We start from the raw sequence: 12,887 nt of genomic DNA on the forward strand, positions 1-12,887 counted from the left end.
CAACCATGGCTGACAAGGGAAGTCAGGGACAGCATTAAAGCAAAAGAAAAGCATATAAAGTGGTGAAGATTAGTGAGAAGCTAGAGGATTGGGAGGTATTTAAAAGCAGCTAGCTAGTATTAAAAAATATGACAAGAGTTTTCTTAGATATATAAAAAGTCAGAGATGTGCAAGATTGGACACTGGACTGGAAAATGAGACTGAAGAAGGAGTAATGAGGATCAAAGAAATGGAGGAGGAACTGAATTAATACTTACCATCAGTCTTCATGATGGAAGATACCAGCAGCATATCAGAACCTCAAGAGGGTCAAGAGGTGGGTGTAGTGGCCAGCACCGAGGAGAAAGTGCTGGGGAAGCTGAAAGGTCTGAAGGTGGAAACATCCTCCAGACCAAATGAGCTACATCCCAGAGTTCTGAAGGAAATAGCTGAGAAGATTGTGGAGGCAAAGGTGGTGATCTAAATCTTCTGTTTAAGAAGACAGGGAGGCAAAAGACAGGAAACTACAGGCCAGTTAGCCTGACTTTGATCACCACCTGACTTTGGTCAAGAGATTGCAGCGCACATGGAAGCGCATGGTAAAACAGGATGGAGTCAGCATGGCTTCATCAAGGGGAGGTCATGCCTGACAAATGTGCTAGAATTCATTGAGGAAGTAATGAACAAGCTATACAAAGTAAAGCCAGTGAACGTGATCTATTTTGATTTGCAGAATGCCTTTGACAAGGTACTGCACAAAAGGCTGCTAAATAAGAGAAGAGCCTATGGTGTTAGCACATGGTACTGGCAGAAGATAGAGAGTAAAGATAAAGGAATCTTTCACAATTGCAGCCGGTGACTAGTGGAGTTCCACAGAGGTCTGTGTTGGAACATCAATTGTTGATGTTATCCACTAATGATGTGGACAAAGGAATTGACGGCATTGTTGCTAAGTTTGTGGATGACACAAAGAGAGCGAGGTGGAGGGACAGCAATGTTGAGGAAGTAGTGAGGCTGCAGAAGGACTTGGACAGGCTAGGAGGCTGGGCAAAGAAGTGACAGATGGAATATAATGTATGAAAATGAGAGAATCTGCACTTTGGTTGGAAAAATTGAGGCACAGTTTATTTTTGAAATGGACAAAGACTTCAGAAGTCTGAAGCACAAAAGAACCTGAGAGTCCTAGTTCAGGGCACACAGGTTCAGTTGGCAGTTAGGAAGGCAAATATAATGTTAGCATTCAGTACAATACAAGAGCAGAGACTGCTAAAGCTGTATAAAGCTCTGGTCAGAGTGCATTTGGCACATTGTTAACATTTTTGGGTTCTGTATCTAAGGAAGAATGTGCTAATGTTGGAGGGTATCCGGCGGTGGTTTCCAAGAATGATCCTGGGGAATGAAGGCTTTTCATATGAGTAGCAATTAAGAACTCTGGGTTTGTACTCGATGGAGTTTAGAAGGATGAGGAGAATCTGATTGAAAGTTGCGGGATACTGAGAGGCCTGGATAGAATGGATATACAGAAGGTGTTTACATTAGCAGGAGAGACTAGAACCTGAGGGTACAGCCTCAGAGTGAAGGGAACTGAAATGAGAAGCAACTTCTTTAGCCAGAGGATAGTGTGTCTGTGGAACTCATTGTTGCATCATTGACTGTATTTAAGGGGAGTTAGATAGGTTCTTAATAGAAAGAGGATCAATAGTTAAGGGGAGAAGGCAGGAGAATGGGATTAAGAAATGTATCAGCCATGATCGAAATATGGAGCAGGCTCTGAATGGCCTAATTCTGCTGCTAAATCTCATGTTTTTAAATGATTGCATCAGTCTTCTGTTACAATCATTTCCCAAGTTTTCTTTCCTTTGACTGTGTCATTATATTTTTTCTGAATGTGTTGGTCTTCAACACAAGGCTGATAAATATCTCAACTAGTGAATTAGCCATGTCTACTATTCCAGCTCCCCCCAACAAGGCCAGATGTGGGAACTGCAGATTTAGAGAATGCATGCCCTATCTGAGCTTCCAACCATCATTTGTTCTGAAAGGTGTAAAAGGAAATTTGAACCTTTAAAAAAATATGAAGAAATTTACAGAAATGGTGCAGAGGGCAGTCTGAATTATATGCATCCCATGATGCCCACAGCCCCTGGACTGGGGCTGAAGCAACAAGCAATCCCATCACACCGAGAATCCCAGCTGAATGTGGTAGGACTCTGGAAGGTCGTCACAAGAGCCTGCACTTGGAGTCTTTTAAAGTGGAGATGCTGTTTCAGGGGGTGGGGTCCAGGTTCACGAGGTCATGGGGCTGACCTGGTTGACATTTGCCTATTGTGGCCCTAGGTGGGCCCCAAAGTAGGTCCTCCACGTTGGCGGATAAAACCAAAAGGATGAAGGCTGCTGGGTTTTCTGTATTAACCATAGAGTCATAGAGAAATACAGCATGGAAAGAGACCCTTCGGTCCAACCCGTCCATGCCAACCAGATATCCCAACCCAATCTCGTCCCACCTGCCAGCACCTGGCCCATATCCCTCTAAATGCTTCCTATTCATATACCCATCCAAATGCTTTTTAAATGTTGCAATTGTATTAGCCTCCACCACTTCCTCTGGCAGCTCATTCCATACACGAACCACCCTCTGCGTGAAAAAGTTGCCCCGTAGGTCTCTTTTATATCTTTCCCCTCTTACCCCAAACCTATGCCCTCTAGTTCTGGACTCCCTGACCCCAGGGAAAAGCCTTTATCTATTTATCCTCTCCATGCCCTTCATAATTTTGTAAACCTCAATAAGGTTACCCCTCAGCCTCCGACGCTCCAGGGAAAACAGCCTGTTCAGCCTCTCCCTATCACTCAAATCCTCCAACCCTGGCAACATCCTTGTAAATCTTTTCTGAATCCTTTCAAGTTTCACAACATCTTTCCGATAGGAAGGAGACCAGAATTGCACACAATATTCCAACAGTGACCTAACCAATGTGCTGTACAGCCACAACATGACCTCCCAACTCCTGTACTCAATACTCTGACCAATAAAGGAAAGCATACAAAACCCCTTCTTCACTATCCTATCTACCTGCGACTCCATTTTCAAGGAGCTATGAACCTGCATTCCAAGGTCTCTTTGTTCAGCAACACTCCCTAGGACCTTACCATTAAGTGTATAAGTCCTGCTAAGATTTGCTTTCCCAAAATGCAGCACATCGCATTTATCTGAATTAAACCCCATCAAAAAATTGAGTAAATTTTGTTCAAAGCAAAGTTCACTATTATTTAAGTGATGTATGCCGTAACTAAAGTATAACAGTGATGTATAAACCTCCTGCATTATGTTTCTGTTACTTAGTTTGTGTTTTTACATTAATTATTTGGGCTGCTTGATCAATTGGCATACTCCGGGTCCCATTGCTGCCTGTTAATATAAAGTTTGCTATATGTACTTCCAAACCTGCTCACACCACCAGCACCCCTCCCACCCAATCTCCCCCCTGCCCACACTCACAGCAGTCACTGGTGACACTGTAATAAATGTCTTACAGAGTAATTAATTAATCAATTCATTAAAGACCTCCCTAGGTGCTAGGGTAGGTGGGTAGGCTACAGCCTACATCTCCTGTAAAATTTCATACAGCTCTGAGGAAGGCAGATAGGCAGTAGGCAGCTTGCCCCCTGGAATTTACTAAACCCACTGACAGCAGAACATAAAATCAAGCCTCTGGTGCAACTGGGTGTGTGCTGTTTTGCGGTGATCTGCCACCAATGTTTGACTGAGAAAATGTTTATTTTCTCCAGCGTGTTTTTTTTTTATAAACCATGATGCTGTTGCCTTTACTTGTCTTCCCAGTCTCATGAAACATGGAAACTGAAACAACTGCCAATAGTGAAAATTAGGAATAAAGACAGAAATTGCTGGAAAAGCTCAGCAGGTCTGGCAGCATTGGATTGAGTAATCCTTCCTCGTTCTGTTAATTCTGATTTCTCTATACAGATGCTGCTAGACCTGCTGAGCTTTTCCAGCAATTTCTGTTTTTGTTTCTTTGTGTTGTACGTTACTCATCCCAATTCAACAATACAAACTTTTCACCCAAAACAATCTCCTTGCTTTGTTACAAGATCATGTGGTTGACTCTGTGCTCAGCCTGTCACAATACCGCGTTGTCCATTGGGAAATATGGGTCGGCAGTGTGTGCTGTTTCATCCAATAAAACAAATTCCCATTGGAGAATAGAAGAGACCGATCCTCGTCTTTAATATTTTGAAAGGCATGGTTAATGTGAATATAGGTATTTAACTTAAATCACATAATCCCAGGACTAATGGCAAGTCTAAAATTAATAAGCCTGTGATAAGATGCTTGATCACAAAGAATTATTTGCCCCCATTGAGTCGTAGATGTTGCATGAGTTTCAAATAGAAACAGCTGGATAAATATTGAGCAAAGAAGGTTATTAAAGATTCAATACTCTATGGAATGTTATTGTTTCAGAACTGGTGGCCAAGGGAATATAATTTGTAGAATCAGAGCTGAATAATATCTGGAATTTTTTGCTCAACTATCTTCAGGGAAAACTATAAAGAATATTTTCCTCTTAAAATCTTTAAGAACTTAAATAGATTGGAGATATGATAGTGCGACAGACCAAATAGTCTGTGGTACTTTAAATGGCCTTGATCGACAAAATGATTTCCCTTTCTCACTGAAACAAAAGAATAAGAAGTTATTTGGTCTCAGATAAGAATGCACCTAAGTGATGATTAGGAAGTGTAAATATTAATTAATTATTCTCCAGTACTTTAAACAGAGCACACGAGACAATAAGTAGTATTCTGAACCTGAATGTCCTACATGTGGCATTGTTATTCACAAGTTAAATCACTCATAGTGACAATAACCCACTTGTGATAACTGGTTGAGAAATATAGTTCTGGCTTACGAATGCGGCAATTGTCATTGTTCTGTATAGGATATGAACATACCTTGAATCCATATGGGCAGGTGCACCGATAGAAATCCACTGGGTCATTGTTGCATGTACCATCATTTTTACATGGATTGGAAAGACAAGGATTACACTTGGCTAGAATGTTGATGTCAATGGGACCTTGAAAAGTAAAATGTAACTCACGTTGGTTAAGCAAGTCAAACCTGGAGGGTAAATGCAAAAAAGCGAGAGCTTTTCCTTTGTAGAGGTCAGAACGTTTTCATATTTCTGTTTCACCACTTTGTATCATTTGCCCACCTTACATACCTTTGCCAAAAAGCTAATTGCAGTTTCACAAACAATAATAGTAACATTCATGACCCCATATGATCAGAAATCCCTGAATGTCTAATAAATAATATTACGCAGAAATAAATGACTGCAATTGAATGAGTGAGTGATTAGACTTCAATTCAGTCTCAATATAATACCAGCTCAAGAAGATTGGGTCTCCAATTCTAAACTAACTGAATGAAAATGAACCTCACTTGATGACATTTTAACAAAACTGTTCTTACATATCATGCAGGTTTGCATCAGAAAATATTTTTGCTTAAATTTCAAAAGTGCATATGAACATATCAGCATTGACGAAGAGATATCTCCAGTTGAGAGTGTGGTGCGGGAAAAGGTCAGGCAGCATCCGAGGAGCAGGAGAATCGACATTTCGAGCCTTTCATCAGGAATCCTGCTCCTTGGATGCTGCCTGACCTGCTGTGCTTTTCTAGCACCACACTCTTGATCTCTAGCATCTCCAGCATCTGCAGTCCTCACATTCTCCAAAGAGATATCACCATACTACTGTAAAATGTCTGGTTGCAAGAACATTTTATATTTGTTGTGATATTATCAACACTATACTTTTAAAGTTCACATTAAAGATAATTCAACATTCAAAGAACACAAACATTGATTCCACAGTTATCTTTCAATTTAGGTTTCAACTCATGCACTATATATTTAAGTTCAAAAGTGAGATTGACAATGCATAAACCGTATATTCACACCAAATGGATATTGATTATCCATGGAAAACAAATCCATTTGAGGGACTAGGTACTTTCTTGGGAGCACATTTAAGGAGAGGCAGAAGGACTGTGTGCAACATCATCCATTATTGCCAGGGGTGTGTCAACGGTCTTACCTTGTACCAGAAAACCGCAAGGCCCTGGAACCTCTTTTGGTAGGGCACAAGATATCAAAGGTCACAAGTGAAAAATTAAAAAGTGTTAGATTGCATGCATCCAGAGAAAGTCAAAGATCAATTAAAAGTTACAGAAAACTTCATCAGCTAGTTAAAAACCTCATTATAAATGAAACCACTCAACCACAGTTAAATAGGTATTAGTCAACCAATATAGGAAGTCAATCTCATGGATAATCCATGATTTCAAGTTCTGATTTAATCCCTCTTCACTGCTATACAAAGACATTTTTGATGTGCACTGAATCTCTTAGTCAAACTGGTGTCATTACCTTGGCATTCAAATTTCTTCGAAGGAGTGGTGAGCAATAGCTTATCTGTCATGTCACCAGGTCCAGCACAGCGAGCTATGCCTGGCTCTTTGTAGCCTGACTTCACCCAATCAGATAACCACTGCATGTTGCAGTCACAGTACAAAGGGTTCGCACCAAGGGCCCTGCAAAGACACAAAAGCTGCTTAATTGCTTTTTCATACACCAGAACATTGGTCCAGAGTTTGCGATTGTAATGTCAGTGAAACTGTTAGCATTTACCATAAATTCCCCTCTGACGCTGACAGCACATACTAAAGTCCTACCCATGCAGAGTACCCATACACAGTGAAAAGCTAAAATATACTGGATTCTTGTTTGTCTAAAGAGTGAACTGTTGATGTCCCCCAGAATGTGATCAATCAGAAATCAGTGACCTGACACGGACATGCCCTAATACACTCTTAGACTTACAGTAAACACCTTTGAAGAAGTTGCATCTTTTTGACTGTGATGTAGCTAGGTTTATAAATGGCGTAAAGCTCAAGGTCACTACAGAACATTCTACTGCCCTAAGAAGGTAATTTTGCCTTGATGAATATTAAGTATCACTATTATTATAACTTCCTCAGCGTTCAGTGCTTCTTAACTTCTTAGTAGCTATCAGTAAGGGTAGCTCAGTTTGATTAGCTGTTTGATTACATCAGTCTTATTGGATGCCTGGAACACCCTATGAATTGTGTCGCAGACATTACTGAGGTCTTTGAGATCAACTTCAGGTCAAAGATGAATACTGTTACTCACAGCTGATAGTAAATCTGGCTGTTAATATAAAAGATTATAAAGTTTAACAAAAATGGGGCTATTTGTCCATCAAGCTCATCCTTCCAAGAAACAATGGCCCCATCATTGCATCCAAATAACGATGAAAGATTTCCAGAGCTATGATCGCTACCAACTCTTTGGAGGTCTACTCCTGGAATTAATTATTCATATTGTGCAGAAATGGCTCTTGGCATTCATCTTAAACTTGCCTTTTAATAATATTTACTGAAACTAATTTATTGCAATAATAAACCTATTTGGACTGAAACATTATTTTTTTTTAGATTAGACTTACAGTGTGGAAACAGGCCCTTCGGCCCAACAAGTCCACACCGACCCGCCGAAGCGAAACCCACCCATACCCCTACATTACCCCTTACCTAACACTACGGGCAATTTTAGCATGGCCAATTCACCTGACCCGCACATCTTTGGACTGTGGGAGGAAACCGGAGCACCCGGAGGAAACCCACGCAGACACGGGGAGAACGTGCAAACTCCACACAGTCAGTCGCCTGAGTCGGGAATTGAACCCGGGTCTTCAGGCGCTGTGAGGCAGCAGTGCTAACCACTGTGCCACCGTGCCGCCCACAATTATAAGGGCACGATGTGGTCTATTCATTTTAAAGAGTGGATAGCTTGCCTCAACACCTCCGGCACAACTGAATGATCAGTTGTGGTATTCTCTTTCAAGTTGTTATTGCAAAGTTGCTGGTGCAAGGCAGAAATTTCACAGGCTCAGCAGCACTTGTGCAATGAGTGCACCCCCTGCAGTTGCATTGGCAGCAAACACAGTCATTACCCTTCGAGAACATAAGAATTTAAGAAATAGGGGCAGCAGTGGTAGATCATATAAACCCTCAAGCCCAATCTGCCATTCAATACAATCTTAACTGGTCTTCTGCGTTAACCTCCTCACACATTCTCCACATCCTCCGAATATCTGTCTATCTCAGGCTTTAATACATTCATTGAGGCACCATCCACAGCTCTGCAGCAGAGTATTCCAACGACACAAATCTTCAGGTGAAGAAATATCTAGTCACCTCAATCTTAAAAAATTAGTTCCTCATCCAGAGACTGTTACCCTGTATTCTACCTCTCAATTTTTCCCTGTTAAGATTGAAGTCAATGCACTAAAAATTGAGTTGGGCGTATAACAGGCTGCTGGATTCATTATCACCATTTTAGTGCTACCACTAAAGACCAATTCACTTTTATTTTATCCTCAAGGAAGAAATAACAAACCGTCACGTCCACATCCTAACTTGAGAAACCCTGTCCATCATCTACATGACACAACTCAGGTGTGTGATGGCCTACTCTCCACTTGCTGGTGAGCATAGCTCCAACAACACTGAAGAACCAAGACCCCATTCAGGACCAAGCCACCTCCTTGACTGGCTCTGCAATCACCTTCACCATTCACACCACAATGGCACACAACAGAAACAGAGTATTGTGCATAGGAGTTGGGAGGAAATGTTGCTCTACAGAACATTGGTTCAGCCACTCCTGGAATACCGCATTCAATTCTGCCCTTCCTGCTGTAGGGAGGATGTTGTGAAACTAGAAAAGGTTACAAAAGATTTACAAGGGTGTTGCTGAGACTTGAGAGTTTGAGCTATAGGGAGAGGTTGAATAGGCTGGCATTATGGAGTGTCAGAGGCTGAAGGGTGACCTTATCGAGGTTTATAAAATCATGAGGGGCATGGACACAGTGACTAGCCAGAGTCTCTTTCCCAGGGTAGGGGAGCCCAAAACCAGAGGGCATCGATGTAAGGTGAGGGGGAAAGATTTAAAAGGGACTTAAAAGACAACATTTTCATGCAGAGGGTGGTGTGTGTATAGAACGAGCTATGAGAGGAAGTTGTGGAGGCTGGTACAGTACAATTATAACATTTAAAAGGCATCTGGATGGGTATATGATTAGGAAGGATTTAGAGGAGTATGGGCCAAGTGCTGGCAAGAGAGACTAGATTAATTTAGGATATTTGATTAGCATGGATGAGTTCGACCAAATGGCCTGTTTCCATGCTGTACATATCTATGACTGTGACAATGCAATGAAGTAACTCACCATGACTCCTTCAATAATACCTTCCAAACCCATGACCTCTACCACCCAGGAGAAGGAGAAGGGCAGCAGATACCTGGAAACACCATCACCTGTAAGTTCCCCATCAAGCCAATCAGTGCCCTGACTTGAGTTATATTGCTGTTCCTTCATTGTCATAGAACATAGAACATAGAACACTACAGCGCAGTATAGGCCCTTCGGCCCTCGATGTTGCGTCGACCTGTCATACCTATCTAAAGCCAATCTAACCTACACTATTCCATGTCCATCCATATGCTTGTCCAATGGCGACTTAAATGTACTTAAAGTTGGTGAATCTACTACCGTTGCAGGCAAAGCATTCCATACCCTTACTACTCTCTGAGTAAAGAAACTACCTCTGACATCTGTCCTATATCTATCACCCCTCAATTTAAAGCTATGCCCCCCTGAGCTCACCGACCCCGTACTTGGAAAAAACTCTCCCTGTCCACCCTATCTAACCCTCTGATTATCTTGTATGTCTCTATTAAGTCACTTCTCAACCTTCTTCTCTCTAACAAAAACAGCCTCAAGTTCTTCAGCCTTTCCTCAGAAGACCTTCCCTCCATACCAGGCAACATCCTAGTAAATCTCCGCTGCACCCTTTCCAAAGCTTTCACATCCTTCTTATAATGCGGTGACCAGAACTGTACACAATACTCCAAGTGTGACCGCACCAGAGTTTTGTACAGCTGCAGCATAACCTCATAGTTCCAGAACTCGATCCCTCTATTAATAAAAGCTAAAACACTGTATGCCTTCCTAACAACCCTGTCAACCTGGGTGGTAACTTTCAAGGATCTGTGTACATGGACACAGAGATCTTTCTGCTCATCTACACTACTGAGAATCTTACCACTAGCCCAGTACTTTGCATTCGGGTTACTTCGACCAAAGTGAATCACCTCACACTTGTCCACATTAAACTCCATTTGCCACCTCTCAGCCCAGCTCTGCAACTTATCGATGTCTCTCTGTAACCTACAACATCCTTCGTCACTATCCACAACTCCACCGACCTTAGTGTCGTCTGCAAACTTACTAACCCACCCTTCTACACCCTCATCCAGGTCGTTTATAAAAATGATGAACAGCAGTGGCCCCAACACCGACCCTTGCGGTACACCACAAGTAATTGGACTCCAGGATGTACATTTCTCATCAACCACCACCCTCTGTCTTCTTTCAGCAAGCCAATTACTGATCCAAACAGCTATATCTCCCACAATCCCATTCCTCCGCATTTTGTACAATAGCCTACTGTGGGGAACCTTATCGAATACCTTGCTGAAATCCATATACACCACATCAACCGGTTTACTCTCATCTACCTGTTTGGTCACCTTCTCAAAGAACTCGATGAGGTTTGTGAGGCACGACCTACCCTTCACAAAACCGTGCTGACTATCCCTAATCAAATTATTCTTTTCTAGATGATTATAAATCCTATCTCTTATAACCTTTTCCAACACTTTACAAACAACGAAGTAAGGCTCACTGGTCTATAATTACCATGGTTGTCTCTACTCCCCTTCTTGAACAGGGGAACCACATTTACTGTCCTCCGGTCTTCTGGCACTATTCCTGTAGACAATGACGATTTAAAGATCAATGCCAAAGGCCAGAGGATCCTAGGATAAATCCCATCTGGCCCAGGGGACTCATCTATTTTCACAGTCTGCAGGATTTCTAATACCTCTTCCTTGTGAATCTCAATCCCACCTAGTCTAGTAGCCTGTATCTCAGTATTCTCCTTGACAACATTGTCGTTTTCTAGAGTGAATACTGTTGAAAAATATTCATTTTGTGCTTCTCCTATCTCCTCTGCCTCCACACACAACTTCCCACTACTATCCTTGATTGGCCCTAACCTTATTCTCGTCATTCTTTTATTCCTTAAATACCTATAGAAAGCCGTGGGTTTACCCTTATCCTATCTGCCAACAACTTCTCATGTCTCCTTCTGGCTTTTCTGAGCTCTCTCTTTAGGTCTTTCCTGGCTACCTTGTAACCCTCAAGCATCCTAACTGAGCCTTCACATTTCATCCTAACATAAATCTTCTTCTTCCTCTTGACCAGAGATTCCAGTTCCTTTGTAAACCACGGCTCCCGCGCTCTACAACTTCCTCCCTGTCTGACAAGTACACTGTAGCAAAATCCCTCTGAACATTACTGTCTTCCTACACACAAAAGACTGCAACAATTCACCATCACTTTCCACAGGGCATTTAGACATGGGCAATAAATGCTGGACTAGTTAGCCAGCAGTACTCACCTCCCATGAACAAATTTAAAAATAAATTAGTTTACAGCAAAATATTATCGCAGTATTTTGGTTCAGGAATATAGATCTTAACATTACAACTTTCTGTGCCAAAAGAAATAACACATTAAGTTGTAAAACTGTCAGAACCATTTCTTTCTTTCTGAGGAATAACACTCATCTATCAGCTTGCCTAACTAATGTAGTTGCATGTACTGCTTAAGGCAATGGTTTTGAAGTGGCTAAAGTTCATGTTATATTGGCTCCACCCATTCTACCAGTGTCATGCACAGTCTGAGAGTGGGGTTAAGGAGTTCTGTTCCAGCTTTCTGAAGGATCAGATGTATACCTTTCCAGATCTTAAGCTCCTGGTAATAATGCCTGACTAAATGTAGTTGCATGTATTGCTGTCACATTTCTGTTGTCTCAGAATCTCTCTTATTTAGATGCAGACACTATGGTGGTGTTTTCCCTGTCAATAATCACTGCATAGGCTCAAGACAAAGAGGGATTGGTGGCAGTGAACTGCCTCAAATGACTCTTATTCAATACTACATTCTAGTTGGCAAATATCACAAGGTGTTAGCAATCATCACATAGGAAAATACCACAGTTCCCTGCTTAGAGTTTCACCACTTTTGTGCGGTAAGAGATTCAGCCCAGTGGAAGATGTTGTCCTCAAAACAGAAGCGGTGTTCTATCTGCTTCAGGCGCAGAACAGAAAAAAAAGTGTTCCTCTTATCCAAGAATATTTCAATTTATAACTGGATCTTATTTATGTTTTGACTTACAAATGTGACAGTGATGAAAGGTCATTAAAAGCTCCTTCAGGAATAGATGAGATGTCATTTCCATGCAAAGACCTGTAAAATAGTTTTTAATAAACAATGAACACAATCTACCAGAGTCCTGAATAACTTCCATTCTGCTTTACAAACAACGATTAAATGTGTTTTTACCTTAGCCTGATGTACAGGTTCGAGTGCTATCTCACATTTGACAACAGTATTTGTTCAGTTTGGAGTGTGGTAGACCACACCTCATATAATGGTTCCCATGTTTACACTTCTAAATCTAACCTTTTCATACCATTTACAGAATCATTTGCTTAATGTAAAGCTATTTGGCAGCGCAGAAATCTCATGCCACTGAGTGTAACCGAGGTTTTACGACTTGTCCAAGATTACGCATTGAGTAAAGCTGTGTGAGACCAGACTCAACAGTTTCCAAAGAACATATTAGGTCTAAATTGCACCACTGTCCTACTTTTTTCATAACTGCAACTTAG

General features: G+C 41.5%; 1 protein-coding gene across 1 annotated transcript in view; it reads right to left on the reverse strand.

The window, feature by feature from the left end:
- slit2 (slit homolog 2 (Drosophila)) overlaps positions 1-12,887 on the reverse strand; it is a 462,208-nt gene that overhangs the window by 64,826 nt on the left and 384,495 nt on the right. Inside the window, exons 24-26 of the mRNA XM_060825295.1 lie at positions 12,391-12,462; positions 6,432-6,595; positions 4,951-5,075 (exon numbers count right to left, since the gene is read on the reverse strand). Coding sequence (XP_060681278.1) covers positions 4,951-5,075; positions 6,432-6,595; positions 12,391-12,462 — 361 coding nt within the window. The remainder of the gene's footprint in view (positions 1-4,950; positions 5,076-6,431; positions 6,596-12,390; positions 12,463-12,887) is intronic.

This window comes from Hemiscyllium ocellatum, chromosome 1, assembly GCF_020745735.1.
Source record: "Hemiscyllium ocellatum isolate sHemOce1 chromosome 1, sHemOce1.pat.X.cur, whole genome shotgun sequence".
Lineage (NCBI taxonomy): Eukaryota > Metazoa > Chordata > Chondrichthyes > Orectolobiformes > Hemiscylliidae > Hemiscyllium > Hemiscyllium ocellatum.